General features: G+C 40.4%; 3 protein-coding genes across 5 annotated transcripts; 2 read left to right on the top strand and 1 right to left on the bottom strand.

The window, feature by feature from the left end:
• The first annotated feature begins 938 nt into the window (after positions 1–938).
• On the top strand, positions 939–4,046 carry selenok (selenoprotein K). 2 transcript variants are annotated; one of them, XM_088917469.1, is made up of 5 exons: positions 939–1,134; positions 2,025–2,115; positions 2,376–2,459; positions 2,883–2,981; positions 3,625–4,046. In XM_088917469.1, exons 1-5 carry the CDS (start codon positions 1,116–1,118, stop codon positions 3,626–3,628), a joined length of 297 nt encoding a protein of 98 aa, XP_088773595.1. In that variant the 5' UTR covers positions 939–1,115; the 3' UTR covers positions 3,629–4,046. The 2 variants fall into 2 exon arrangements, with proteins under 2 accessions (XP_088773595.1, XP_088773596.1); XM_088917470.1 differs by lacking the exon at positions 3,625–4,046 and having other exon boundaries at positions 976–1,134; positions 2,883–2,985.
• Positions 4,047–6,154: 2,108 nt separating this feature from the next.
• On the top strand, positions 6,155–14,951 carry actr8 (actin related protein 8). The gene is made up of 13 exons (XM_088916493.1): positions 6,155–6,374; positions 6,806–6,976; positions 7,284–7,394; positions 7,516–7,620; positions 8,002–8,175; positions 8,932–9,025; positions 9,470–9,602; positions 10,588–10,741; positions 10,913–11,008; positions 11,510–11,650; positions 12,047–12,311; positions 12,945–13,108; positions 13,503–14,951. The coding sequence occupies exons 1-13, from the start codon at positions 6,249–6,251 to the stop codon at positions 13,644–13,646; spliced, it is 1,878 nt and encodes a 625-aa protein (XP_088772619.1). The 5' UTR covers positions 6,155–6,248; the 3' UTR covers positions 13,647–14,951.
• A 1,835-nt stretch (positions 14,952–16,786) lies between these two features.
• On the bottom strand, positions 16,787–26,404 carry il17rb (interleukin 17 receptor B). Of its 2 annotated transcripts, none has more exons than XM_088916491.1 (12): positions 26,222–26,404; positions 26,013–26,037; positions 23,946–24,092; positions 22,889–22,989; positions 22,248–22,374; positions 21,279–21,326; positions 20,860–21,032; positions 20,422–20,487; positions 19,843–19,915; positions 19,586–19,624; positions 18,856–18,930; positions 16,787–18,606 (listed from the first exon to the last, which is right to left on the bottom strand). In XM_088916491.1, exons 1-12 carry the CDS (start codon positions 26,363–26,365, stop codon positions 17,933–17,935), a joined length of 1,692 nt encoding a protein of 563 aa, XP_088772617.1. In that variant the 5' UTR covers positions 26,366–26,404; the 3' UTR covers positions 16,787–17,932. The 2 variants fall into 2 exon arrangements, with proteins under 2 accessions (XP_088772617.1, XP_088772618.1); XM_088916492.1 differs by having other exon boundaries at positions 19,586–19,621.
• Between the last annotated feature and the right edge of the window lie 305 nt (positions 26,405–26,709).

Here is a 26,709-nt window from a genome sequence, read left to right as displayed (position 1 = left end):
TTTCCAAGAGTGCTTCAGAGAGTCAAAGAAGTTCTGCACTCCGATTTAATTATCTCACAGCTTAGAAAACACGATTTTCAAAGTCATTTCCTAATTGCTACTTTCTTATACATACTGTACAGTACATACAGTATCGTACTAAAAAAGATATACTTCTGTTAGGTAAATTGTGAATGTCTGACAATATCTTGTTATATAATATCTGTTATGAGTACTTGTATAAGCAGTATAGGAATGCATTTCCAATCTCAGCAGTATATTTTAATGCATATTGTGCGATGTTAGTTTTTTTATATGCCATATACATCCGTGGTGAGATGAGGAAGAACTGCAAGAACATCCACTTGATTAATCATTTTCCAGGCAGGGAATAACAGCGGGTATTGGGTATAAATTTATGTCAAGGGTATTTTAAAGTGCATTGCTGTCACTAATACAGCTGTTAATTCTACTCGGGGCATTATCTGAAATACGGAAGATTGTCCGGAGGTGCAACAACTAATGTACTGGTAACTTGTGCTTTTGGATTTGTTTGAAATGAATCTAAATGGAATTGTTTCTAGCTGACAAGTCATTAAGGACTTCCTGGTGAAATTCGCCATGCTGAAATGAGTAAAAAGGGCACATTTCCAGACAGCAGGACTGATGCCAAAAAAAAAAGGAAACGTTGAAGCCAGTTTAGACTTCGGGGTGTTTAGATCATAAAATCTAAATGACCAACGGCAATGAAAACCAAACATTTTGTAAACTCCTGCTGTGGCGTCACCGCAGATATTTTCGGTACTTGTATGATTTCCTGCATGTCAGACTCATTAACGCCACTGGGTTTCGTCTGCAGTATAAATTTACAGACAATACTCAAGTTTCTGATGATAACCCCCCCCCATTTCCAAAGCGTCTCCTCTGTTTCGCAACATTGTAACGATGACTCGACAGATACTTCTCCTCTGCCTCACTCTGAGGAAGACTCCGAAACATTGTCGCCACACGCCGTGACGTAGCGACGCACGACGCCTGTTCGGCCTGCGGAGCGAACCGGATCAGGAAGAAAAAGGCTTTCATGCAAACAAACACAAAACTACTACAACAACACTACACTAGGAGGGAGGTTAGAGATGGTGTACGTGTCTAATGGTAAGTAGATACGCTCATTTTAAGCGCATCTCAATAATAGAGGCTTAACCGAGCCTTAAAGAAAAATACACAACTTGAATATATCCCTAGACAGTGCAATATGTCAAGGCATCCGACTTTGCCAAACACAAATATAAACGCAGTTTAAAAGGGCTCCGGCGTGAATCCCTATGACGATCAGAGCAGTTGTGCTGACAGTGTTTTGTGTTACTGTTCGTAGGCGTATCTGCCTACATAAACGTAGCATAACAGTAGCTGTAGGCTTCCGTTAACGATTTGCAGATTGGGCTGCTGTGGAGCCCCGGGAACAGAATATGTTTGCTTTTTCCTACCCGAAAGCTTCCAAAAAGAAAATGTTTTAAACGGCTTTAACTCTTTAAACTCGTTTTTACAGAGCCTCATGTTAAAATAATTAGGATTAAAGTTACGGATTTTAAAATCCTCTTGCTTCTCCGATGTGAACTACTGTAGCAGTCCCCTTTTTTTTTTGCGATAAGGTGTTTGCTTCGCGCAATGTTGCTGTAAGTGTATTTCTTCACGACAATGAAATAATAACGGAATAGAGGTACAGTATTACTGTAAACCTGTACCAAGTGCAGACCGTGTAGTGTTGCTTTCAAAATGCGTTACTATATAAAGTGAACCATATCCAAAGTAAACCCCGATTACCCGAAAATCAGTAAGGAAAATTACTTGAATTTCTATGTATAACGTTTTTTTTTATGAGGAGGATATTTCGGATCAACCGCCACTGTTCCCATCACATCCTACTGTATATAGAGCTTTTTCACTTGTCTGTGACTCTACACCTGTTTCTGCTGTCCACTGAGGTATTTGCGGAAAAGCGCTATATAAGTGTAAGTTATTATTATTATTTCTCCTAATTGCAGGTCAGGTGTTGGACAGCAGGAGTCAGTCTCCATGGAGGTTGTCTTTCATAAGTGACCTCTTCTGGGGTGCCGTGGAATTCATTGGATTATTGTAAGATCTGTAATAGTTCATTCTTTTGAAGTGGCTGTATTATTTTGTGTACTCTGGCCTGAGTGTTTTAATTTTGAAGTGTCTTGAGGTGATGTATCAAAAATCATGCTATGTAAAAAAACAACGACAAATATCTTGTTGGATTTTTAACTTTTTGTTTTTTAATCTTACCTGTCTGACATTGGATTATATGATATTATTAAACTCCCCCTCCCCAATCAGACATGAAGGTATTAATCTGGGTTTTACCCTTTTGACAGCTTTCAAACGCTATTCCAGCCAGATTTATCCAAGAAAGGCAACTCTGGGTCGTCCTCTTACTCGAGATTTGATGATGGCAGGGGGTACGTATACATATTTTCTCAGTATAAATATCCATTCTGAATATTTAAACTGCCTAATGGAGCGGCATGTATGGGCTCTCCCTTGACTACATTGTTAACATGAAACCTCTAGTCAGCTTTGCTACTTACCAGAATCGGATGCACCCGAATGTTGATTTCCGTGACACTGTTGCAAGTTTTCTGCATCGAGACATGCAAGTGTTTCAACAATCTCGTTTTCAGCCCCAAAATAAAATAAGTGGATGCCACCTTTTAGTGTGAGAAAGCAGTTGTCGTTCTTGCGCCACATTTATGTTCATGTCCGTTTCTGTTTCATAGAAGGGGTGTGATTTGAGTAAGATTTAACCGTGCGGCCGGCTGTATTGTAATATGACTGCGTGTAGTGCTGTGTCTGCGAATGGTTCCTGTTCATGCTTTCTACAGTCCGCCTGGATTCCCTGGAGGACGGCGGCGAATGGGCAGAGTAAATCACATGGGCGGAGGTCCTAGCGCCCCCCCAATGGGGGGAGGAGGATGAGGAAGGTGAGAGCTTCTTCTTGTGCCCACTGGAACTCTTGTTAAAAACACTATCTGCTCATCCTGTGGTGTGGTATAGGAGAGTATGCGGGGACTGATGCTTCAACAGAGGAAGGATGGGTACTGATGTTCAGAGGGCAACCTGCAGTCTATACTGTAGGCTGGATGCTGTTTTCGTGCACTCAGAAGTAGATAAATCTGTTGTAAAGTACAGCAGAAACAAATCTGTTGTCTAAGATGCATAGTAAACAAATGTTTTATCTTTTTGTAAGATGATAAAATGAATATTTTAGCCTAACTTGTATCTAGTTTCCATGACAATAACATCACTGTGTCAGATCATCTGAATGTGAGTAGAAAATGCACAGAGTAGCTGAACCCCATGAATAAAAAAAAAAAAATCAGTCCCCTAGAATTGCAAATTCCTCCCACCCAAATGAAACCAAGCTGACAAATATCAAGCTGTGTATAGAGACAGATTTACACATTGTAACCCATTTCTGCGGGAAATGAACCAGCTTTTGTTGCACAAGGAAAAACGCACAACCTTCCTAGCCCCCCTCGGAAGCCCCTCACACTCACTCTAATTATGGCACAAGGATTGAGAAGGAAAAGCAAAGGGTTGATGTTAGTTCTTTTGCCCTTCCAGGTAAACGCCTGCATAAGCATATGCAGGCGGAGGACGCACGTGTCTCGCGCAGCTGAGCCAAAGGTTTCCGCGTAGGGGAGAACGTCGAGCCACCGCTGGGGCAGACACGTGTGACCTGCTTATCCAGCTGCCTCTGCCGCCCGGCAGATTCTTGAGGTTGCACTGGGAATTCCTGAGCAAAGGGGCCAGTGCATCTGATGAGCAGCTTCTGATTCTGTTGTACAATTCTTTCCTTGTTTTGTCATCGGACCTCTCTGTAAGCCCGCCTTTTTATATACAGCTGCGGGAAGACCGTCTTCCAGACGTATAAAGCATTTGATTTTTAACAACCTGACATCTTTATAATAGTTAAGGCCTTCAACATAACAGTTACATTTGCTGAATTGTAAACTAAATTTAATAAAAGTATACAGGATATAAAATCACCTTGTTGCATTTCTTTTGAATACTCAGTGTGGGGAAGTGATTTTGAGGAGATACTGGCTCTAGTTCAGCTGTCTTCTCGGCCGAGTGTTGCTTGACTGAAATCAAATGATTTTAAAAATTGTTTTATTTTAATTCTAATTACAATCAAATCGTAATATAAGTTTTAACACAAACATTTAATACTCTTTAAGAACTAAATCTTTTGCTGTCTGTGAATATAGATACATTGGATTTAATGCTTTGAAAAGAAGGAAGCCATCTACTATCCAAACAGTAGCAAAGCAAACCTTTCTCAGACGTGGTGTTCGAAGTTGATGGAGAAATCACTTGTATGTTGTGTTTAAATAGAACTCATCAGTCCTCTGGAGTACAATCCAATTGCAGGGGCAACACTTGTGTCTGACCTGACAGAGTCTGTGATATTCAGTTGTTTAAGGAATTATGTTGTAAACGATGCCTTGAACCAACACAACCCAAGACATTTATCGGAGTAACTCGATACATTAAAACAATTAGTTCTATTGTGCCTTTCACTTTATTGGGTTATTGTTGTTATGATGATGTCTAACAATTCTTGTACTTGTATAAAAATAAGAAACTTTAACTGCATGTAATTTATTTTTGATAAAAGTATTGTACTAAATTCAGCACTAATTCTCCAGTTTGTTTTGTGATGTAAAAAAATACAAGAAAATTATGATTTAATCCAGTACACTAGACTTTGTTTGGCTGCTGTGATCTGACAGCAAGAGGCAAAGATGTGGTCAGATTTTAATCTTTAAAGAAAAACATTTTTTGTCGTTTTCGACAGAGTTTTTACACTGTATATGCTAACTTTTCAAATAATTTTCATTTTGCTGCCCCACTTCACGGAACAATTTCGTGTTTCTGCAGCAAAGTTTCAATTATTTATATACATATCCAGCTGTGGAAAACTAAATTTGCATAAAAACGTCCGTTGTTTTAAAATTAACAAGTGAAAATAATTTCAGTGTGTTGTGCGGTTACTACTATAGCTCTAAAGCAGCTGTCCAGGGTTTTACATGCTGAACTGTAAACATAATCTACAGCTACCTTCGTTTTTACAAGCCACAGTTTGCGATTAAACCTCAGTGCTTTATTCTTCAATCCAGACATAAAACGGGTGAATGCAATTTACACACACACACAAAAAAAAACAATTTAAAAATGTCTCGGTATCGAGGGCGCGTTTTAATACATTTATATTTAACATGCTTAACAGACACCATTTCAGAAATATCGAACGACCGTTATTGACTTTGAAAACGGTTCGTCTCATTTCAACGAATATGTGAATTTATATTTATGCTACGAAGGACTAGCATCCCGTCTGGGGGTTTATTGCCCGCTGCTGAGTTACGCTCCGGCGGCTCACCGCGATCTTCCGGTGATCAACCGAAGTCGTGGGTAGGTTGGGCTTTTTCGTTTCCGCAATGCAGCGGAACTCCGAGAAAGCACTTCGCTTGGCCAGTAATTTGAAGCGACCAAAATAAAACCCCGTGTAACTCTTAAAGTAGGCCCAGGAGTTTCCGGTGAAAGAGGGGGCGGAGTGCAGTCTTGGTTAATGTAACACAACCGCATTAGAAATGCGAGCTGTCTTGCAGAAGATAATTGCGTTTTTACTCCGATTTCGAATTCCTTTCGCTTTTGCTATGATAGCGATGACTTTACCAAATACATTTGCAATTTATATCTATTTATAAATATATTATATAGTATATGTGGTGTACTGTTTAAAATTGTGTACACCTGTCTCTTTTAATTGCTTTACCGTACGGTGCCTTAAAATACACCATGAAAAGTGCTGTATAAGAATAAAGGTTTTCGTTTTTGTTATCTGTTCGGTTGGGAACACAGTGTACCTGTTTATTTATCCATTTATTTTTGTATCGCATACTGTTGTGACTTGTGCGTTTTGTACTTCTGTGGGAGAAGCCAAAGACAAATTTCCAGAGCAGCAGACAGTAAAGTGTCTATCTATATGGGTTGGAGATGCGTGAAACCGAAATATTCCGGACATTGCCGAATTCAGGAGGGGAGGGGCGTGTTAATGTGTGTGTGTCGCATAAACCAAGCCGGCGGCATGCTCCTTTCAGTCTTTCGGAGGAAGCCGGCCTTGCAGCTCGGTCTGGTGTCATTTCACAGCTTCAGCGACGGAGACCTGGGGTTCGGGCAGAATGACACAGGCCGAGAAAGAGCAAGAGAACGGAAAGGAGAAAGAGAAAGATCGCGAAAAGGAGAAGGAGCAGCGCGGTGTCAAGAGGCCGATTGCTCCACCCGTCATCCCGGAGCCCCTGCAGGAGGTAAACACATCTACATCAGACCGCACTCCAGAGCAAGTTACCCGATCTGAGCAAAAACAAAAACCCAAGAACAACAAACCGTACAGGAACGCTCCATCTCTGATTAGCCCCCTCTAGGATGTTTAAAATTGCGTGCCTACGGCTGTTTAATTTAGGAAAACATTTGCGAACCACATTGTCTGTGTAAATCAAATGAATTGACCTGAAATCTCACAGCGAGCAACACCTTCCCTGCTTGAGTTCCTGGTTGCACTGCACCGTCTATACGCGTTTAATGGGATTTTTGAGGTCCGACGATACAGCACGCACAGGCGGGGCAGGGAAGTTTGTGCCTTTTACGGAAAGGAATCAGACTTTTAATGAACTGTGACAAAAACAACAACAACAACAACAGCAACACCGTATGAATGACAGTTATCATCTTTCCCAAGCAAATCCAGAGCAACTTCATTGTGGTGATAAACCCAGGATCGAAAACCCTGAGGATCGGCCGAGCTACAGACACCCTACCCGTGAGCATTCCCCATGTTATCGCCCGAAGGCACAAGCACGCAGGTCAGCCCCGCCATGAGGATCCTTGGCTCCTGAGAGAGGGCCTGTCTGTGAGTACTGTACCGCCAGTAACCTATTCACACCAGCAAAGGGCGCCGTTTCTCCCTTTTTAAATGGAAGCAGATGCCTTCTATCCACAAGCGAACCTACAACATCGGTTTTAAACCCCGTGAAGGTGCACCTATTTCCACACAGTAAATATCAGTGCTGCTCTTTACATAGTTGCATTAAAACACATCTTGTCACTATGCGGTATTTAGGTTACATTCACCTTACAGGTAGGCATGAGGGTGATTGTAAAAGGCCACTGTTGTCTAATCACAGAGTGAATCTGTTTGTTATTTGTACCGCTTTCAGAGACCAGAAAGCAACGAACAAAGGCAGAATGGTCTTAAGATGGTTGATCAAGCTATATGGTCCAAGAAGATGTCAAACGGGGCGAGGAGAATCCCAGTTTCGGCTGATCAAGTGAGTTGAAATTTTTGTGTGCGTGTCTGTCCGGGAGGCCGTGCTCGTGGGCTGAAAAAAGCGAACTTTCAATTGCAGCTCGTACAACACGTTTGGGAGAATAATGTTGTTCTTTCCACAGGCGAGGGCTTTCAATAAACAGATGAGGCCAGCTGTGCTGGATCCAAACTCCAGAGTGAAGTGGACAAATACATCCCATCACCCCGAGTTTCTTGTGGGAGATGAGGTGAGAGATTATTAATAATTTGTCCCAAGCAACGTACAGAGGTTACAATTACAATTCAGGTGATTTTTCTATAGCACCTTTCACGTGAAATGGTCACTTAGCTCTTTCACAATCTTTAACACAGTCTATACAAACACGGTTGTATAATACAGTGAATCAAGAGGATACTTGTTTAATGTTGAAGAAGAAAGGTACCTTTAGAAACGTACATTGTACATGTTCTTTCTTGTATGTTTTCAAGACTTTGCAGCCTCAGAAGTGTGTGACGACATGAGAAGAAACTGTGTAAAGCTACGTCTGTCAGAGGAGCAAAGTTAACTTTCCAATAAGTTGCCATTTCATTTCCTAAACACATTTCCTTTTTTTTTCCCCTTTTGACAGGCTCTGTACGTAAACCCCACGGACTGTTATAACATCCACTGGCCAGTCTGCAGAGGGCAGCTGAACGTTCATAGCGGGCCCAGTGGATCACTCACCGCCGTTTTAGCAGACCTGGAGACCATCTGGTCTCATGCCATCCAGAAGTTTCTGGAAATTCCACTCAAAGACCTGAAGGTACCTCAGAGGACGACGGCTCTAGTGTTTGGCGTACCCACAAGGCTCTGCCTCACTCCCGTGTTGGGGTGTGGGCTGTATTTTGGATATAGAAATCCTGTCCAGCCCACACTCTAAATGGAAAAACCTCACTTCGGAAAGTTTTTTTTGACGGCTTTCTGCTACATAATACTAGCTGAGTCACTTTTTCGCACCAGAGTGGAACACACTCTGACATCTGAGACGTACATAAGGAGTGTAAAGGAAACGGCAGTGTCACACAGGAAGTCTTTCCCCCTAGTCTGTGGTCTGCATATGAAGTTTCAGTTCTTGTGGGTGTTGGTTGGGTCTGGGTTAAACCACTGACATTGACTCCTGGTCCTGGTGGGTCACTGTGTTTCCTGGTTTTCATTCCACCCTGGCCCCGAATGACTTTTTTAATCATTTTAATCCTCAATTGTTCACTTCATTGGCCTATAATACCAGTATTGGTCTTTAGTCATTGAGGGTTTTAGGTTACTTGTAATTTCAGGTGGATTTTGGCCGTCTAGGATCAGGATGTCACTGGGCTACGTGGTGTTTATTTAAAATTCAAGGCCATGTTCTTATGTTTTATTTCTTATTGAATATACTTGTTGACGTTATTTTGTTGATAATATTTAGAACATAGCAAAAATGACAGAAAGTGCTACTGTGCTAAAATGAAGAGAGTGTGTCTGTTTGTTCTTTGTGAATACTGACTGTCCCTCTCACGGACCAGTGTTTGTTGACTTTCAGTATTACAGGTGCATCTTGTTAATTCCAGACATCTACAATCGACAGCACGTGAAGGAGCTGGTTAACATGCTTCTCATGAAAATGGGCTTCTCAGGTAAAATGAGATAAACCTGAGGTTTATTGCTACTTAAATATTAGCAGAAATCACGTGAAAATTGAATTTTGTATCACGCACAAATCCTTCGCAGGGAGGCAGTGCTTAATCTGGGCAATCCGAAATATGACCATCAGGTTGCACAGTAAATGGCAGTGGGGCAAGAGGCTCAACTTTGCTTGTGGATTTTTGTGCAGATGATAAAATTAAACACACTACAAATGTGTAGGCGTGCAGCTAATGAATTATTGGTAGTGCAGTTTAATCATGCATCTTTGCGCTTTACTGAAGGGTTTAATAACAGAAACTTGTCGTGAAAGATTTAGGTTGTAAAAAATGATTTAATGAAGATGCTCTCCTGCCTCATGCCAGTTAAAGCAGACATGTTGCAGGAGATGGAGACGAATCGCAGGTGTATGTTCCCTTTTGTTTTTTAACACGCAGCTACTGTGGTCCATCAAGAGTCTGTGTGCGCCACCTTCGGCAGTGGCTTGAGCAGTGCCTGTGTGGTGGATGTGGGAGACCAGAAGACCAGCGTGTGCTGTGTGGAAGATGGCATTTCCCATCGCAGTTCCAGGTATGTTGGAGAGTGGTAGACATCCATCAGTCCCATAGTAAGACCCATGGGCAAGTCAAGAGTTAAGAATCCAGTCACCTTTGTCATGGACAAAAGTCTAATGTCCCTACAGCAGTGTGCGTCCTTAACAGCTAACTGTGCAATGCCTTAGATGTCAATGATCCTTTGCTCTGTTTGTCTGTTGTCTGTACATACTGTCACTATTATGTACTGTTTTGTAATGGACTGTCTACATTGTGTGGCTTTATCTGTTGGACTGTGTTTTCTGCTGTGCTGTGCACATCCTGACAGAACGGCGCGGATAAGAATCTCATTGTATGTGTACTCATGGCACAGAAATTCCTCTCTCTGTCTCTGTCTAAATGTGGGTTAGGACACCAGAGCACCGGGGGAGAGCCTCATAAGCTCTGCGCCGGCCGCAGATCCAAAGGCGAACCCATGCTTTGTGGGTGTGCTCACCACCCACTGCCCGAGCTGCTCTTCCAGCACTGGGGGTGGGGGAACACAAAGATTGATTATAGCTTCATCTTCTGGAAAACCCTAGACTGAAGTGTTCTGCTCTGGCAGTTCTTCTTGGGGTGTAGAACACGGAGCAGACACTGACTGTTACTGATTGCTGCTGTTTTTGCTGGATAGTAAGATTACAGTGATAACAAAGGTCACATTCCGTGCTTGCACTCTGTCCCATGTAACAGTAAAAAAACAAAACAAATGCCTTGCCGTGTGCATGTGGTTTTTATTTAGTGAGTATTGTTCAGAGGTCACATTTAATCTTTTTTTATTCAGCCTTTCAGAATAATAGACCTATTCTTGGCTTGTATAGAGGCAAAAAAGTCTTTGAAGATTATCTGTGGTAATAGTATAACTTCAGGTAGAAGTTTGGTTAAATATTTTTTGAAGATGATGGAGCCGCAGCTATGTGTTGCAAAACATCCTTTAACCCCTGTTAAAGTTAAGTAATAAATATATATGGTCTGCATTGTAGATTGTGCTTGGCATATGGAGGCTCCGATGTGACAAGATGCTTTTTCTGGCTGCTGCAGAGGGCTGGTTTTCCCTACAGAGAGTGCCAGCTGTCCAATAGGCTGGACTGCCTCCTCCTTCAGCAACTGAAAGAGACCTTCTGTCATCTTGACCAGGTACAGAGCGAACCAGGTGCATTCTGGGATTTCCAGGAGCATAAAACTGCATAGTGCCTTTCTGTTCTACTTTTGTCAGAAACTCAAGGCAAATGCTGGTGGACTTTGTGTATGTTTTTCAAATGCGCCCACAGACCAGATGAGCTCTAAAGAAAATTTATTTTGCATCAGGATATTTCGGGACTTCAGGACCACGAGTTTCGCATCAGAAACCCTGATTCTCCTGCTCTGCTTTACCAGTTCCGTTTAGGAGATGAGAAGCTGCAGGTACAAACCTCCCTATTCAGTAGCCCCCTTTCTCCTGATTCTTTGCAAAGCTTGAGACTTGAGAGTTAGTGTAGGTTGTACTGTTTGTTTTAGGCTTTCATGTGGCTGAATGTCTAAATCTTCCATTTGCAGCAACAGTAATAATGATCCCTTAGGGTGGAACCTGAATACAAGACAGATGATGAGAAAAAAAGCTCAGTCCTTGCTAATTTTACCTGCATGGTTCGTTATCTGTAGTTTGCTGTTGTAGTCTCTTCTGTTCTTGAATAAGCCTTGTTCAGATAAGAAAATGTCTGTTTCTTATCTGAGATGCCATTTGCAGTCTGTTGGAAACTTCTGTCTTTAATTGTACATTCAAATAAGGAGAGCTCAGAGTTTAGTTTTACCTTTTTGGGAGTGAGGGGGATTCTCAGTTGTGGAACACGAAAGCCTGTACTTGCAGAAGACTGACATATTTCTTGCCTTTACCAATCTCTGTTCTGATCTGAATTTGGAGTTCAGGCTCCGATGGCAATTTTCTATCCAGCTACGTTTGGAATCGTGGGGCAGAAGATGACGTCTCTCCAGCAGCGCTCGCAGGGGAACCCAGAGGACCCCTATGATGAGCACTACCTGCTGGGAACGCAGAGCAAGCAGGACCAGGTGCGCTCATGGGGTTGAGCCGTCATCACCGCATGTGCCCTGCCTGTTCCCTTGTCCCTCCTTGACAGGGGTGGCATCTGCACAGTACTGGCAATCTTGAACTAATTTTAATCTCAGAATCCGTTTTACAGTTCCAGGTTGTGGTGTCTCAAGACTGCAAGCAGATATTAAGACTGCACAAATAAACCCACTTATAATGTAATAATATGCTATAGCTGCTTGCATTTGTCATTCTTCCTTGCTGTTTGTTGGGTTTATGAGACACAGGGGTTTAAGATGTGACCTATAGGCAGAATATGGTATGAGTACATCCTCTAAGAAAGACATTTCATTAACATCCTTCAGGTACATGGATAATCACCTCTATGTGCCTTTTTTCTGTGTTCGTGCAAGCAGTCTGCAAAAGCTACAGCAGAGAGGAAGGCCCCCCCTAAGCCCTCTGGTTTCGATGGTGAACCATGCAGCCAGAACCCTGAGGCGGCGGACCGGAGCCACCCTCAGGACATAGACCTGGGCCACTCCCAGAGCGACTGCCTGATGACGGGCGCAGACATGGACGAGCCGCCCACAGCTCTCATGTCCAGGAAGACTGCCATAAGCCAGTTCGAAGGGAAAGCGCTGGGCCTAGACAAAGCCATTCTGCACAGCATCGACTGCTGCGGTAAGTACATTTTTAATACTGTTAGCAGCGGTAGAAGGCGGATGAAGAATATAGGAAAAGTCTCAAATAGGAGAAGGCCGTTCAGCCCGCCTGGCCGCGTGGTAGTTAGTAGATAATTGACCTGAAAAATCTCATCCAGCCATTTCATGAAAGAAGCCTGGGTATTGGCTTCAGCAACATGGTTGGGCAGCTTGTTCCACTGTCCTACAACACACTGTCTCCCATTCCTGGTTTTAAACGCACTATCATCTAGCTTCCATTTGTGCTGTCTAGTTCTGGGTTCTTAAAGGTCCTTCCTGCAAGATAGCTATATTTTGCATGAGGCTGCTGTCAAATGACAGTGCTTTAAATTGATCCCTGCTGGGGTTTTCAACCAGAATTCCAGTTTGCTGAAGGGAAGCATCTGGCATGCTTGCCTTAACTGAGTATGGAAACGGTGTGGAATGTAAGAACATAAGAAACAATCGTTATGAACTAGAGTAAATCACTCTGTCCATCCAGCCTCTTTTGTGGTTGGTAGGTAACTGATTTGAGCACGGCTACTGTCCATTTCCTTTTGCAATTGTCCAGCTGTTTTGCACAACTCTGTGGCAGTGCGGTCTTTAACATCCTCACGCTTTGACCCATTTGAAGCTTCGGACGAGACGAAGAAAAAAATGTACAGCTCCATCCTCGTAGTTGGGGGGGGGCTGATGTTCCACAGGGCCCAGGAGTTTCTTCAGCACCGCATTCTGAACAAGATGCCGCCATCCTTCCGGAGGGTCGTGGAAAACGTCGAGGTCATCACGAGGCCTAAGGTAAGGCAGCTCCGCGCGTGGCGCTGGAGAGAGTGGCGGCTTGCGGCCGAGGAAATGTGTTCCGAGGAAACGTGACTTTTGCTGTCGCATTCGTAGGGTTTATTTTGAAGGGCGTTTAAAATGTCATGGATTGGTAAAGACGGTCTGTTCGGTACATTGTAAAATTAGTTAAGCCAGTGTAAGTTCCAGTGCTTTCACTTTGGGGGGGGGGGAAACCTAGTTTACATGACTAATGAATAACATAACGTGTTGGTTCATTAATCTGACTACAGCGGAGGGGGGAAACAGGTACCATATATTAGAAAATTCCTGCAGCCATGGGACTTTCCCATTTGCATCTTGCAAAGAGGGTTGACAGACATTTAGGTTGTAATTGTCCTGGCTTTGTCTCAAGGACATGGATCCCCGGTTGATCGCCTGGAAAGGCGGTGCAGTTCTGGCGTGCCTGGACACCACTCAGGAGCTGTGGGTCTACCAGCAGGAGTGGCAGCGTTTTGGCATGAGGATCCTGAGAGAGAGAGCGGCGTTTGTCTGGTGAGCGCACTGCCTTAAGAACGCTTGGCGGACTTCGCACCGACGAAACGGGAAAACTTTTTCTTCGGAGGTGGGACCTATGGGAATCGTTTCAGTTATCTGCCGCCTGTGAGCCGAATTTACACTGTGTGTTTGGCCAACGTGTTAAGTGAACCAACTGGAAACTGCGAAGGACTCTCTGTTCTGGATTTTCTGTTCTTTCTTCCACAAAAAATTGTGTATAATAATATCAGACTGTTTTTCCCCCGCATTTGGCTTTTCCTAGCTTATAATGTACACATTATGGCTGACCCGACAGAAAGTGAACTTCTTGTTTGTCCACTGCTTTTAAAAAACAAAACGTGGGAGAAAGGGGAAGTGTAGGCAGACCTCTCTAACCCGGCCGCCTTTGAGCCACTCGTCTTTTAACGTGTCCCAGACAGCTCGGCTCTGTACTGGAGGGTGAGCGCTGATCAGAGGACGGGCATGTAGACAACACCGTGAGTCTGGAGGAGCCTGGGGGGGCCACGGGGGCCGCCGACAGTCTTGGTCAACTAATTCTACACCACTCTCGATGGCGCTCAGCCAATAGTGCGCCACTACTGGGCTTGCATCCCAGTCACAGTGGGCTAGTGACATACAGCACACAGGTGTGCGCCTTGAACGGTTATGCCATTCAGGCCCCATATATTCACAATATTTGCAATATCTTTATCTTTATCTTTATTTCTGTCAAAGATGGAAGCCAAGTGTGACATGTGGGACTCAAAATCTCCTCCTTGTGTCTGTTGGAGCATGTTGTAAATGCAGTGCCAATGAGTATAGAAGTCATATATTATATTCGTATATTAATTCATATGCGATTAAACCATTGTCTTGACACAAGCAAGCTCTCTCATGGTTAAATTCTAGCTTCCCTTTTACGTAGTGGAAAAAGACAGTTCACTTGAATTGAGTGAACGGTTAAAAGTAGTTTCTCTACCTGTGTCTTACTTGACCTCACAGGATTCAGTACTACTGATTTGTCTGATCAGATGAAGTAGTTTTCAGTCATTATTTTTTCCAGATTGTAAGGATGTGGTATATCGATGTACAGAAAAGATTTAAACGCAAGATCAGAAATATAGGTCATGTCTAATTAGAGACAGGAAAGATGATTACAATCTGTTTTGACATTTTGGCCTAACAAGAAGGACCTCTTGTCATAATTGAGCTGTCATAATTCACCAATAACAGTTTTTTTTTTCCCTATGATGGTTGCTATGCGAGAGATTTTATAATTGGCAGAATGTAATTAGTAATACATTAAAAACAAATTGTGGCTAATGAACACACCGTTATGCAGCTGTTTCATTTTAAAATAAAAGCAAAACCTGAAGAAAATTATTTCTCTAAAATTGAGCACATAAAGGCTTTATGAGTAAAGTTTATGAGTTTATGAGTGATCTAGTGGTTAGAATATAAATGATCAAATAGTCAAAATAAGTCCTTTTACGTTAGGGGTAGGTCTTATCTGTGATAAAGAAATGAATATGGAAAACACATTTTCTCTTGCGTTCCTTTGATATGAAATAATGAATAGGACTTTTTAAAGCATGGAAAACATGTCAGCCATCGTCCTCTGTGGGTCCGAAAGGATATGTGGAGAACTGCCACAATCACAGTACAATAAATGAAGATGTGCCTTTATGTGCCAGTTTTCAAATCTTTCCAAGGAGCAGCATTACTTCAGTTCTAATCTGAAATGAAAATCCGCAAAAGTGTGTGTAAACAATAAGCTATAAAAAACAGTTATACAATTTAGTTTTTCCAAAAGACACCCGTGTTGGCCTAGAGACTCAAGTTCACGTCTGTACGTGCACATAAATGTTGAAAAATCTAATTAAAAGTGATTTTACTTGAACTCTTGTCGGGCAAGACCCACTTGCGGGCCTATAAATCTAGTCTATTGAAGAATTCTGGCACAAAAAGTTCCTTAACTGATTGGTGATTTGTAAGCTCGGTACAACAGATTTGGCACTTGATGTATCAAACCTAGAGTATCCCTGTTTCTGCTGGGCTGTTAATAAATCCAACTGAACTACTGTTCTCTGCTCTTGCAAAATCACAAGTAATCAAAATTGCCACTAGCCCTGTACCAGTTTTTCACGTTAGTAGCTTTCAGTGTTATACCAGCTGTATCTGGGCAGCATTCCATTGAGCTGTTCACCTTTTGACACTGCAAGCGGAGCACTGTCGAGCAGGAGAGCTGGTGGAAACTGAATGACTGGCACATCCTTCCTCAACAAGGAAGCTTAAATTCTGCTTTACTCATCAGTTTCTCACCTCTTGATACTATTTAATTTGATGAGTAAAATGGGTGATTTTTTTTTTTTAGTAGTTCAGTGATCGTTTGAAATGAGAATACCAACACCCTGTAGCTCTCAAGCTCTCAGTGTTCTCAAGGAACACTGTTGTGTTCAAAATCTTTGTAAATTGCTATTAATAATATGAATTCCTTACACTTCTATAACACTTTTCTGGACACTCTACTCAAACTGCTTTACAGGTAATAGGAACTCCCCTCCACCACCACCACCAGTGTGCAGCCATGGTGCATAGACAGTACTCTCACCACACACCAGCTCTCAGTGGGGAGGAGAACAGTGATGAAGCCAGTTCAGAGAGGGGGACTATTAGGAGGCCATGACTGGTAAAGGCCAGCGGGGAAATTTGGCTAGGATGCAGGGGTAACGCCCCTACTCTTTTTGAGAAAACACCCTGGGAATTTTAATGACCATCCGAAGGACGGCGCCTTTTTACAGTATAGTGTCCCCTTCACTATACTGGGGCATACGAACTCACACAGACCGCAGGGTGAGCGCCCCCTGCTGGCCCCACTAATACCTCTTCCTGCAGCAGCCTTGTTTTTTTCCCCACCCAGGAGGTTTCCCATCCAGGTACTGACCAGGCTCACACCTGCTGAGCTTGAGTGGGCTGCCAGCTGTGCGTTACAGGGTGATATGGCTGCTGGCCGTTTGAAGCAATTAAAAGGCCTGCTGATTTGTGGTTGACCAAAGATGGACATTGCTTTCTTGCACTGAAGTGGGTTACAAAAGGGGCAAATAGTTATGTTTACCAGCAGCCACAGTTGCCAACACACACAGTGATAAATGATTTTCTACATTTTTAGGAATATTTGTAAACATTTATTTAAAAAAAATATAAACATTTTGTAATCTTTTTTTACATATTAAAAAAACACAGACATAAAATCAGTATATAATAATCTTCTTAATGCATTGCTTGAATGAATGAGCCAGTTATACAGTACCTTTAACTTTTAAGTTGCAAGGAATCATCTTCACAAATCATTGAAATTCCTCATTGCTGCACATAATTTGATTAACAAAATATATCAATGAACCAATGTTAAGAAAATCCAGAAAAAAGTTTGTAGATGGTAAACTATAAAACTCTTAAACTAGTTTTTGCAAAGAACAAATTTATGTCAGCCTGCAACCTCAAGATCACATCTGTAGATGCACATAAGGTGGCTGTTTAAATACTTTAAATCATGCACACAGTAAATCCTGTCTGTGCACAGTGCTATAGTGTACGTATAATAATGCTGATGGAGCTGTTGGCTGTAAAAGGGATTGTAAAAGAAATTTAATTCACTACTATTAGTTTAATGACTAATAACCTTAAACTCTGAAACAGCGGCAGTTCATAGATGTATATTGCAAATCAGATCTTTTGAAACTCATCAATCTAAATATTTGAGAGCAAGCAAGCAATCTCCTTTCAGTTCCTTCAGGTCTCAATGCCAATGGATTCTGTTGTTGAACATAATGATCCTAAACACATACATACTGTATCATGAACTTTGTATCGAGCATTATTGCACAATGACAATTTATTCTGGGGTTATAAACTGAAAATCATCAAGGCACATCACCATCTGTTAAAGTTGCCAGATATTTCCAGGTTTCATAAGGTACATTTATTGATCACATTTTTGATTTGTCTTGCACATTTTTTATGTATTTAATACCACCTAAAGGTATTTTACAAAACATAAGAGATATAAGCCAAATTAAAAGCAATTAAAGTACACTTTTTTAAATTGAACAGCTAGTTACCAAGTTAGCTTGGAAATATTCATTGATGTAGAGAAAATGTCTTTTAAAGTCTTCATAATACGTAGAAAGAGCACCACCCTAACTGAAAGTACACGAGTGTTTTCCAATTCTGTCATTATAATAGTCAGATATTTCTGAGTCTTTGCTGCTTTTTGTGGACAGGCTTAACAGATTTGTTGCATTTATTTCAAAAGTCAGTTGTAATTTTAATCAACGGGGTTCTTTGAGATTTAGAATTAATTTGAGAAGCCTCCCATTTTTTAAACTCGTATATTGCGTCTTTCAATTTAGTGGTCATTTCTTTGGTGTAAGGAGATCCTCCAGGGCCCATCTGACAGCAGGTTCTTTTTGGAGATGTACCATGAAGGTTTGCACAAAAAGATTCTAAGTCTTTCATGAGACAATACAATTGGCAGGGTTTTAAAACAGCAGGAAGGTGCTTCTTGCTGAAATCGTTATCAAAAGATACAACCAAGTACTTTCTGAGGTCTGTGTGCTTCATCCCACTGATCAGCATATTGAGAGTGAGGGTGAAAAGGTCATCTACAGAAGCCGGAACAGCATGGTTACTCGGATCTGGTTTCGAGCTGGGCCAGTGGCTGCCCACTGTGTTTGTACATATGACTACGACCCTGTCAGCACTCTCCTTTTGCTTTGCCAGCCAAGGCACCAGACCCAGTTCAGCAATCCTCTGCCCCTGCCAGGTGTCTATGCTGACCCTGCATTTGCAATGCAATTGGAGGAATTCGGCAAAACTCACTACAGCTTTCTGAAAAACGTTGTTCTCTGGAGGATACACAATAAGTACTGTAACTGGTGCAGTGCTCGAGTCAAAACTTCTACCGGATCTGCTGTGCCTATCTAAAGAAAAAAAATGAAAAGGCATGTCAACATTAGACGAAGTGTGGATTAGCAATACCTACAGTGTTCCCTTGAACTTTTTCCTTTTTCAGTTCAAATTATTAAAATACTGAAGTGCATCCACATATGATGCAAGCATTTAACAGGATGTAATTAAAATCGTATAAGGCATTATGATTATAGACCTTTCTCTTGATCTACTACTAAAATGCATATGCTTTTCATGTTATACAGTCATTAATAACTTACACCATATGTAAATCCCACAGACTGGAACTGCAAAAAGTCCAATACTGATGATAATGACGGTGATATATACATTTCCTGACAGAAAAAAAACAGTTACATTAATAGCACATAAACTCAGTATTTACAATAGGTTAACATTCTATTTTTGTCCTTCCTCCAGTAGACTTAATTCCAAGTCTTAACTGTGCAGTTTTTGTTCAGCAGATACAATCCAAAAGAAAGCAGATTCCTTCACAAAGATTTAATTCACACTGAACATCAAGATTCCAGCATAACTGGAATGAAAACTGAAAGAATATGTCCTTAAAAAAAGAAATGAAAAAATCTGTAATAGGAGATTATATTCTGAAAAGATAGTTTTTTTTAGTCCGACAAACAGAAAACATAAACTTGTGTCTGAAATGTAATATTTTTCTTCTTTGTTTGGTACCTGTTTTTCTGGCTTACAAAATGAAAGTCTAACAATAAATATTGTGTGAAAACCAACTTTTGATTTGTCTTGGATTGTGTCCCTGTCTCTCTTTGTGATTTAAAATGTTTCTTGGAGAGATGTAGTTCTATCATTCTTTGGAACATGTTATGGAGGATGACAAGTTTGTCTCAAGTACTTACTAATTTGCTTAAATAGTTACTGTAAATGCATTACTATCAATAAATTAGATAATCTCTTACCAACTAAAAATGGCACTGCCCACACCCAACACTGAACTAATGAATATTGTCGCCTTACCAATATCAGATATCTTTTCAGGCATAGGAGTGGTTTCTTCTTAAAAATAAGAGAATAAAATACATAAATATAGTTACTTTTTTGTAAATTTTGAATTATTTAAATAATTTAAAATTATTGGTTAACTCAGTCATTTTAAAAATAACAACTTCAAAAGGTCAAAGGTTTTAAATGAGATATGAGAACAACTTCTTTTCAACAAAGATATTACTATACTGTAGTTAAACATTCTCATAAGAGAATCAATGAAGAGATACCTATTTGGCTGCAGTTCACCTTTTCATACAGTCTTCTACAATCACTTTTACATCCATCAAAATATGGAATTATCTGAAAAACAAAGCAGAGCATATTATTATTTAAAATGTACTGAACAGGGACTAGTGAGCAGGAAGGGCAAGTTCTCGCAAACTCTCACTAGTCGTGAGACCAGCGGTTTGCAGCAACATGGCGACCATATAGTACTGTCACAAAGTTCACATTTTGTGCTTCATTCAAAACTTCGTCAAATTTTTCAATACTGTTAATCATTTATTTTGCTACTGAGATTTAATAACTGGTCTGAGAAATTGAGACTGAGGTCCTGGCTACCTGATCATGAAAAGTCCTATGGCACAGCTTGCAAGAGTAGGAGTGGATAAATGACAATCCTCCCTTAATTCAGTTGGTTAGGTAATTTCTAATTTCTCCACCTCACTGTGTAGAGGGGCTTCTGGCAGTCTTTGCCCACGTGGGTCCCCTTCTGTACAGAATGTGAAGCACTTTGGGAGAGGTATAGGATTATTGTCATAGACCAGCCAAAATTCAGTATTTTCCTCAAAGCTTTTTTTTTTTACCTCAATGAGCATGGATTTACAATCTTCACTTGCTTTAATTCTTGTAGATATTCTGGAATCATTCTCCTGCATGAGTGATATACACATCATTAGAACATGAAACAATACTAACCACAATGTAGTTGTGCAGAACAAGGGTGTATTTGCACAAGACAATTTAACTATAAGCATTATAAATTATAAGCTGCCGGAAGAAGGCTCCACAGCTGATACGTTGTGTTTCTTTTCTTCTCTGTTCAGCATGGAATAAACCTTTACTTGTTCCTTTGCAGCCTACGCAGTTACATACTTGAACTAAATTGTAAGCATTTACCCAGTATGTATTTGCAGTAATATCAAAAACACATTATTTGTTATTAAATTTGCACAGTATTTAGTATATTTAGCTTTGTAAAATTAGATATGGGTTGCTTTATTTAAAAAAATATAATTACTTACCACAGAAATATCATATTCATCAATAAGTAAACAGCAATATGGGACAGCTTCCAAACACTCTTCGCAGTTAAGTGAAGCAATGGAGTATGTTTTGGAAAGTCTACTGGGTATAAAGGACATCTCAATTTGACCATATCTTATGATGGCATGAATAGCTGGTTCCCACGTGGATCCTATAAGCACAAACCCAATTACAATGCTATATATAGTGCTGATAATTATACTTTTAAATGACCTATACTCATAACATGATTTGTTCATATACCTAATATTAATCTTGTATGCTTTACAGAACAAGCTACCAAACTTTAACAGTAGCGTATAACAGAGGTACATTCCCAATATGATCTACAATAAAATTGTATTTGATCAGCAATTACAATGTAGTGAAATAAAAAGATTCAATAACAAAACCTTACCTCTCTCAACACAATATCTGTAGTGTTTCATTCTTTCATCATTGCAGCCTGAGAGGTACAAGATAGGCAGCAGTGAAAACCTTTAATGGAAAACTGCATGGATTTCTACCTTATACTTTACACTTTGGAATGTCTAAGGAAATATACAGTATGTGTGCCTTATTTCTGGCCAATTGCTACATATTATGTAACAAACAAAAGACTTTGAAAACGGTGTGCAGAGACGCTGCAATATTTTTCACCCTTCTTCAGTTCCAAATGTACATCCCTGAACCTTTTTTTAAAAATGGTGATTTCTCTGAAAGTTTTTTTTTCTTATTGTTGTGATATTTTAGAATACCTAAACAGTGACAGGGGACAAAATTGATGGCTCTTCACTCTGATCCCTGGATCACTAATATGCACCCCTGAACAGTGAGTCACCACCTGTTCAGAAATGTTGTCTCTAAAATGTGATAGCAGCCAAAGTTATCTTCCTCATGCAGAAGGAAAACCGTACAGCTAGGGAGGGAATTGCATATTGCCTGCTAAATCATGCATATAATACTGTATATACAGTAGTTGAACTATAGCTTAAATTGTGGAAAAGACTAAACTTCATATACATTACAATAATTGGATATCCAGATAACACATTTACTTTTTATATAGGCAACACACACTCCAGTTTAACTTCTTAAAAAGTGAACACACAAGCCTGCCATCTCCCTTAGACTTCAATGTCAGTAGTACATTACAAAAGAGGGAGTCATCTGGAAAAGGACAGAGAGACATCGGTGCATCCCTAAGGATTACAGCAAAGAACAAACTATTTTCTTTCCCTGCCAACGTCTTGCCTGTACCGCAGTGTTTCCAAAATGATTTTGTATCAACTCTTCCTAGATAGTTCAAGACATTTTTTGCACTACAGTCTGCATAAGTAAGTCTGCATAGCTGTACATAGTTCATCAATAATAAAACCAAACCTACTTGGTGTTTTAATTGTTCTGTGTTTTTTAGGTTCTTCTCCTTTAATGTTTGGTGGAGGAATGTTAAGAGCAGTTACCAAATACTCGCTTTCAGGCTTGGCAATGTAATCAGTGAAGTGGAACCACCACTGTAAAGAGAGAAAAACGTCATTTTGTCTTTGAATATATTCCCCTTTGATTCTATTGATACATATTCTACAAAGGCCAGGCATGTCTCTTTTCTCTTCATTTCTCTTTTTTCATTCCAAAAGTACAAATACAAAGCCTCATCCTTTGCAGTTTCCAGAGTGGAACCTCTAAGATAAATACTGCAATATATAGTATATTTCTAAAAGTATGGGGGTTTTCTGCAATCTAAACATCTTATTTTAAACACAGTTCTCAATTCAGGAAGGAGTATATGAATCTAAACATTTTAACTTTATTAGATTGAATAAACCAGATCCTGCCAGCTGTCAGGAATAACTAAAGGATACTTCATGCTTACTACACCCAGTAGGATAGGGCTTGGCTGACCAGTCTCTACACTATATCTGCTCAGAGGGGCTTGCTATGTCAATACTCTGTTCTGAAGTATAAAAGAAACCCTGATGCCTACTTCAGAACTGCATATAAAAGCATTTAAAAATAGTTGGTCAATACCTGATCTTGAGAGGAACTTTTATTAAAAGGATGTAAATAATTACATCTAAATTGTTTCCCATTTATATTGATGATAGTAGCTTTAAGAAACTGAAGGCTTCCTGAAAAATAAAAATACACATATACAGTCTTTTGTTTAGTTATTGCTGTTGTATTGTTACAACTTTGGCATTTTCCTCTCTGATTGAAACATCCCTTATACAGAAACATAAGAAATTAAAACAGATGAAGCATCATGGTGCTTGATTACAAACTGTATGTGATGTTAATGACTCCTAATGAGCTAATACACACTGTCCCAAAAGAATAAATGATAACACATCACCCCAATAATTCTTGTGTTTCACATATTGCATGTACTGTACAGCAACCAATCATCTTTTGCAGTAAAATGTGTTTGAGCACAATGTGCCACAACTTCCCTGAATTTCTACAGTATGTGCAAAGTGTAAACTCAAGGTATTAAGTGGAACATGTGCAGAACCTTTGCAGCACAAAGGGAACAACAGTGAGCCAAGCAACAAAGCCTTTGTCCTGAACACAGGATACCACAATTGTCCCATATTGACAGCCAAACAAACTGTTGTAACATACGTTAAATGTCCCAGAAACCTCATTAACACACTTCTTTGATGTTCAGTGACAATCGTCACATCAATGATAACATACGGGTAGGACATCCACAATTCCTAATGACACCAGCGCAGGACAAATGGATTAGAGTCTGGCACATCTGATTGAAACTTAGTAACCAGAATGCTGCCTAACAACCAAAGAACTAGCCCACCAACAGTCAAAGCATTACATGGACACTGTGACTGACTGACTTTGTGTATCCTTCTATACCCCTTTGTGGCTTTATCTGATAGGGGTGTAGACGCAGTTTAACTTGATTTATTTGATGCTGATATCTCATTACTGTTATTGAACACCCACTTAGACTTGCTGCTGTTCATCATGGGTTGCAAAGCACCACTTTTCTGTATTCAGTTATGGCACAAAGACCACTTCAATCAAACAGCAAAATCACTAAGACATAAGCATGAGAGTGGCATACCATCTGTACTCACGGACCAGCTGATGTTCAAAGATGGCCCTGTGGATTTGGGTAAATGCTCATTCTGAAACACTGTGACAGTTAGGTCCCGGAGATCAGAGGGGGTGAAGTCATGTTCCTTTAACCATTCTGCAGGTGGAGTGCCAGCTTTAATGAATTAAAATTCTAATTAAAATTGCAGACGGAGCAGAGAAATGTATTGTTTTGTTGAGTACACATTATGTTCTGTGCATAACACCAGTCATTGCTGCAAACCTCCTGATATAATTGAATCTCATTGAAAATTCTAGTCATTTCTCAGTTCTCATAGTCTGGTATTAGCAGTGCAGTCTTGATGTGATAGTACATTCATCAATGTCTATGGAAGAGAGTCCAGCAAACTCGTTAGCTTGGTTAGGCTGGGGTGTGCTCACCTACCATGGTTGAGGGGATAATAATAATTAATAATTCCTCACACTTATACAGCACTTTTCTGGACACTCCACTCAAAGCGCTTTACAGGTAATGGGGATCCCCTCCACCACCACCAGTGTGCAGCCCCACCTGGATGATGTGACGGCAGCCAGAGTGCACCAGTCTGCTCACCACCCACCAGCTCTCAGTGGGGAGGAGAGCAGAGTGATGAAGTTAGTTCATATATGGGCATTATTAGGAGGCCATGACTGGTAAAGGCTGGGGGAAAATTTGGCCAGGACGCCAAGGTGACACCCTACTCTTTTCAAGAAACATCCTGGGATTTTTAATGACCACACAGAGTCAAGGCCTCAGTTTTACGTCTCAGGGGCAGCACCTTTTTAAAGTATAATGTCCACACCACTATACTGGGGGATTAGGACCCAGTATAGTGTGAGCACCCCCTACTGGCCCCACTAACACCTCTTCCAGCAGCAAACTGAGTTTTTCCCAGGACTCTCCCATCCAGGTACTGACCAGGCTCACACCTGCTGAGCTCCAGTCGGCTGCCAGTTGTGCGTTGCAGGGTGAGAGGGCATGCTGTTTGCTCTTGACAAACGAACAACCAGCCCTCCTCTATTAACTGGATGTACCCAAGGGGCTTTGAATAGCAGATAGGGAGCAATTTCAATAAAAAAAAACCAAAGAGTTTGGAATTGGGGTTGTGAAGGAACCGCAAGAAATGTGCTCGGGAGAAGAAAGATTGCATTACACATTAAATTCCTATTTTTGGTGAACCAAGGTCAATCCGTTATTTAAGCTCTGAAAGTGACTAGAGCTGTTGGGGGGAAAGACTGAACTTTTCTTAGCTGAAGGAATACTCGAAGCTCAGTCCATCAGTTTTGAACCCGTTTTTTTTGGGTGCAACTTCGTTAAGGATTAAGGGTCGTGTTTTGAATACCACTCGTGAGAGTTAGATGTCTTGTGGAAGAGTTCAGCTTTTATAAGGGCAATCTTAACATCCCCATTTTTTCCCAATTCAGAACCTTAAAGTTATCCACTCAAACTGAGAATCGTTTTGATTCAGCGGTGTTTGCACGCTGAACGATCTAATACAGTATAGTGTAAAAAACAGTGTGGTATATGTGTAGGTCTTGTATTTCGTAAACAATTTGTGTTATTGTAAATAATTATGAATTTGAATCTGTATCACGTTTATTACGCTGTTATTGAATTATGAAGGAAATCAATAAATCACATGGCTATAATCATTCCTCATTATAGAGGACGTTTTATGTTGTATTTAAATTTATTGTCACAGTTATGACCTTTTAACGTTTATAAAACACACCCTAATTTGTTACAATAGTATCGTATTGATCATTGAGACTGTCTTTAGTATTTCCTGCTGATCAGAATCTGTATAGTTAACATTATATTTTCAAGTTTTTTTTTACAATTAACGTTTAAGAAAGCCAAAAGCATACTGTATGTATGTCATTGGGTACAGAGACGGAATGTCATACAAATGAAACAAAAAGGTTATAAATGTCAACTTCATGTGCAGAATGAAGTTTAGTCAATTTTAAATTAATTTTAAAGCAGACCTGACAGGACCGTAGAGAGGATATGTCTTAATAAAAGTAAATCAGTTGATCGGTGTACAGTACTTACGGTTTTGTTCTACACATTTCACGCCCTGTAACAGATTCAGAAAAATAATTGAAACGTTAGTCCAACTGTTTTTATAAGTCCGCTAACATATATAGTACCTGATCAGAATAATAAAACACACAAAAAAAAACCAACATAAAAACGGCAAATGATTCAATAACCAAAAAAAAAGCCAAAGTAAACTAATAACATTGATCAAAACTGCTTACCTGTTGGGGAAGCCTGGTCACTTCTGCTGCTAGCAATTGAAGTAATGAATAAATTGTTAAATGCTTCAGTGTCCCTGTCATCTTCTTACTCAGCTCTAACCTGCTATGAAAAATGCGCTCCGGGAGCGCAGGGTATATTTTCATGTGCGGCCGGAAACAGTGACTCAGATAGTCTGCTTTTGTGGGGTTATATTATTTGTAGTTTAAAAATCTGATAGCAAGACGCGCGTGTTCTCACACGTTTTTTCTCTACCCCCAAGCCACAAAATATAAAAAGGTTTTCACAAACTGTTTGGCAAAGTTCAGAGCATGTATTTTTTTTTGTATGAAGTTGTGAACCGACAACTAACGTCTACTACTGTACCAATTTAAGGGTTGGAAATGTAAAATATTGCATTAATAACAGCCGCCTTAATAAACTACTCCGGGAAGCCTTGATAAAAAAAAAACACTTTAGTAATGTGTACTTCAGGTTAAACATGGGAAAT

Source organism: Atractosteus spatula, chromosome 5 (assembly GCF_055471065.1).
Source record: "Atractosteus spatula isolate fAtrSpa1 chromosome 5, fAtrSpa1.hap1, whole genome shotgun sequence".
NCBI lineage: Eukaryota > Metazoa > Chordata > Actinopteri > Semionotiformes > Lepisosteidae > Atractosteus > Atractosteus spatula.
This window is presented reverse-complemented; position numbering and strand designations above follow the sequence as displayed.

Bases quoted from the DNA above. Each gene is read 5' to 3' on its own strand.
- actr8 (XM_088916493.1), top strand. From the start codon at position 6,249: ATGACACAGGCCGAGAAAGAGCAAGAGAACGGAAAGGAGAAAGAGAAA. The intron at 7,621-8,001 runs GTGAGAGATTAT...CCCTTTTGACAG, and splicing joins AGTTTCTTGTGGGAGATGAG to GCTCTGTACGTAAACCCCAC. The intron at 10,742-10,912 runs GTACAGAGCGAA...ATTTTGCATCAG, and splicing joins CCTTCTGTCATCTTGACCAG to GATATTTCGGGACTTCAGGA.
- il17rb (XM_088916491.1), bottom strand. From the start codon at position 26,365: ATGAAAATATACCCTGCGCTCCCGGAGCGCATTTTTCATAGCAGGTTA. The intron at 26,038-26,221 runs GTAAGCAGTTTT...AATCTGTTACAG, and splicing joins TGACCAGGCTTCCCCAACAG to GGCGTGAAATGTGTAGAACA. The intron at 19,625-19,842 runs GTATCTCTTCAT...CTTATTTTTAAG, and splicing joins GGTGAACTGCAGCCAAATAG to AAGAAACCACTCCTATGCCT.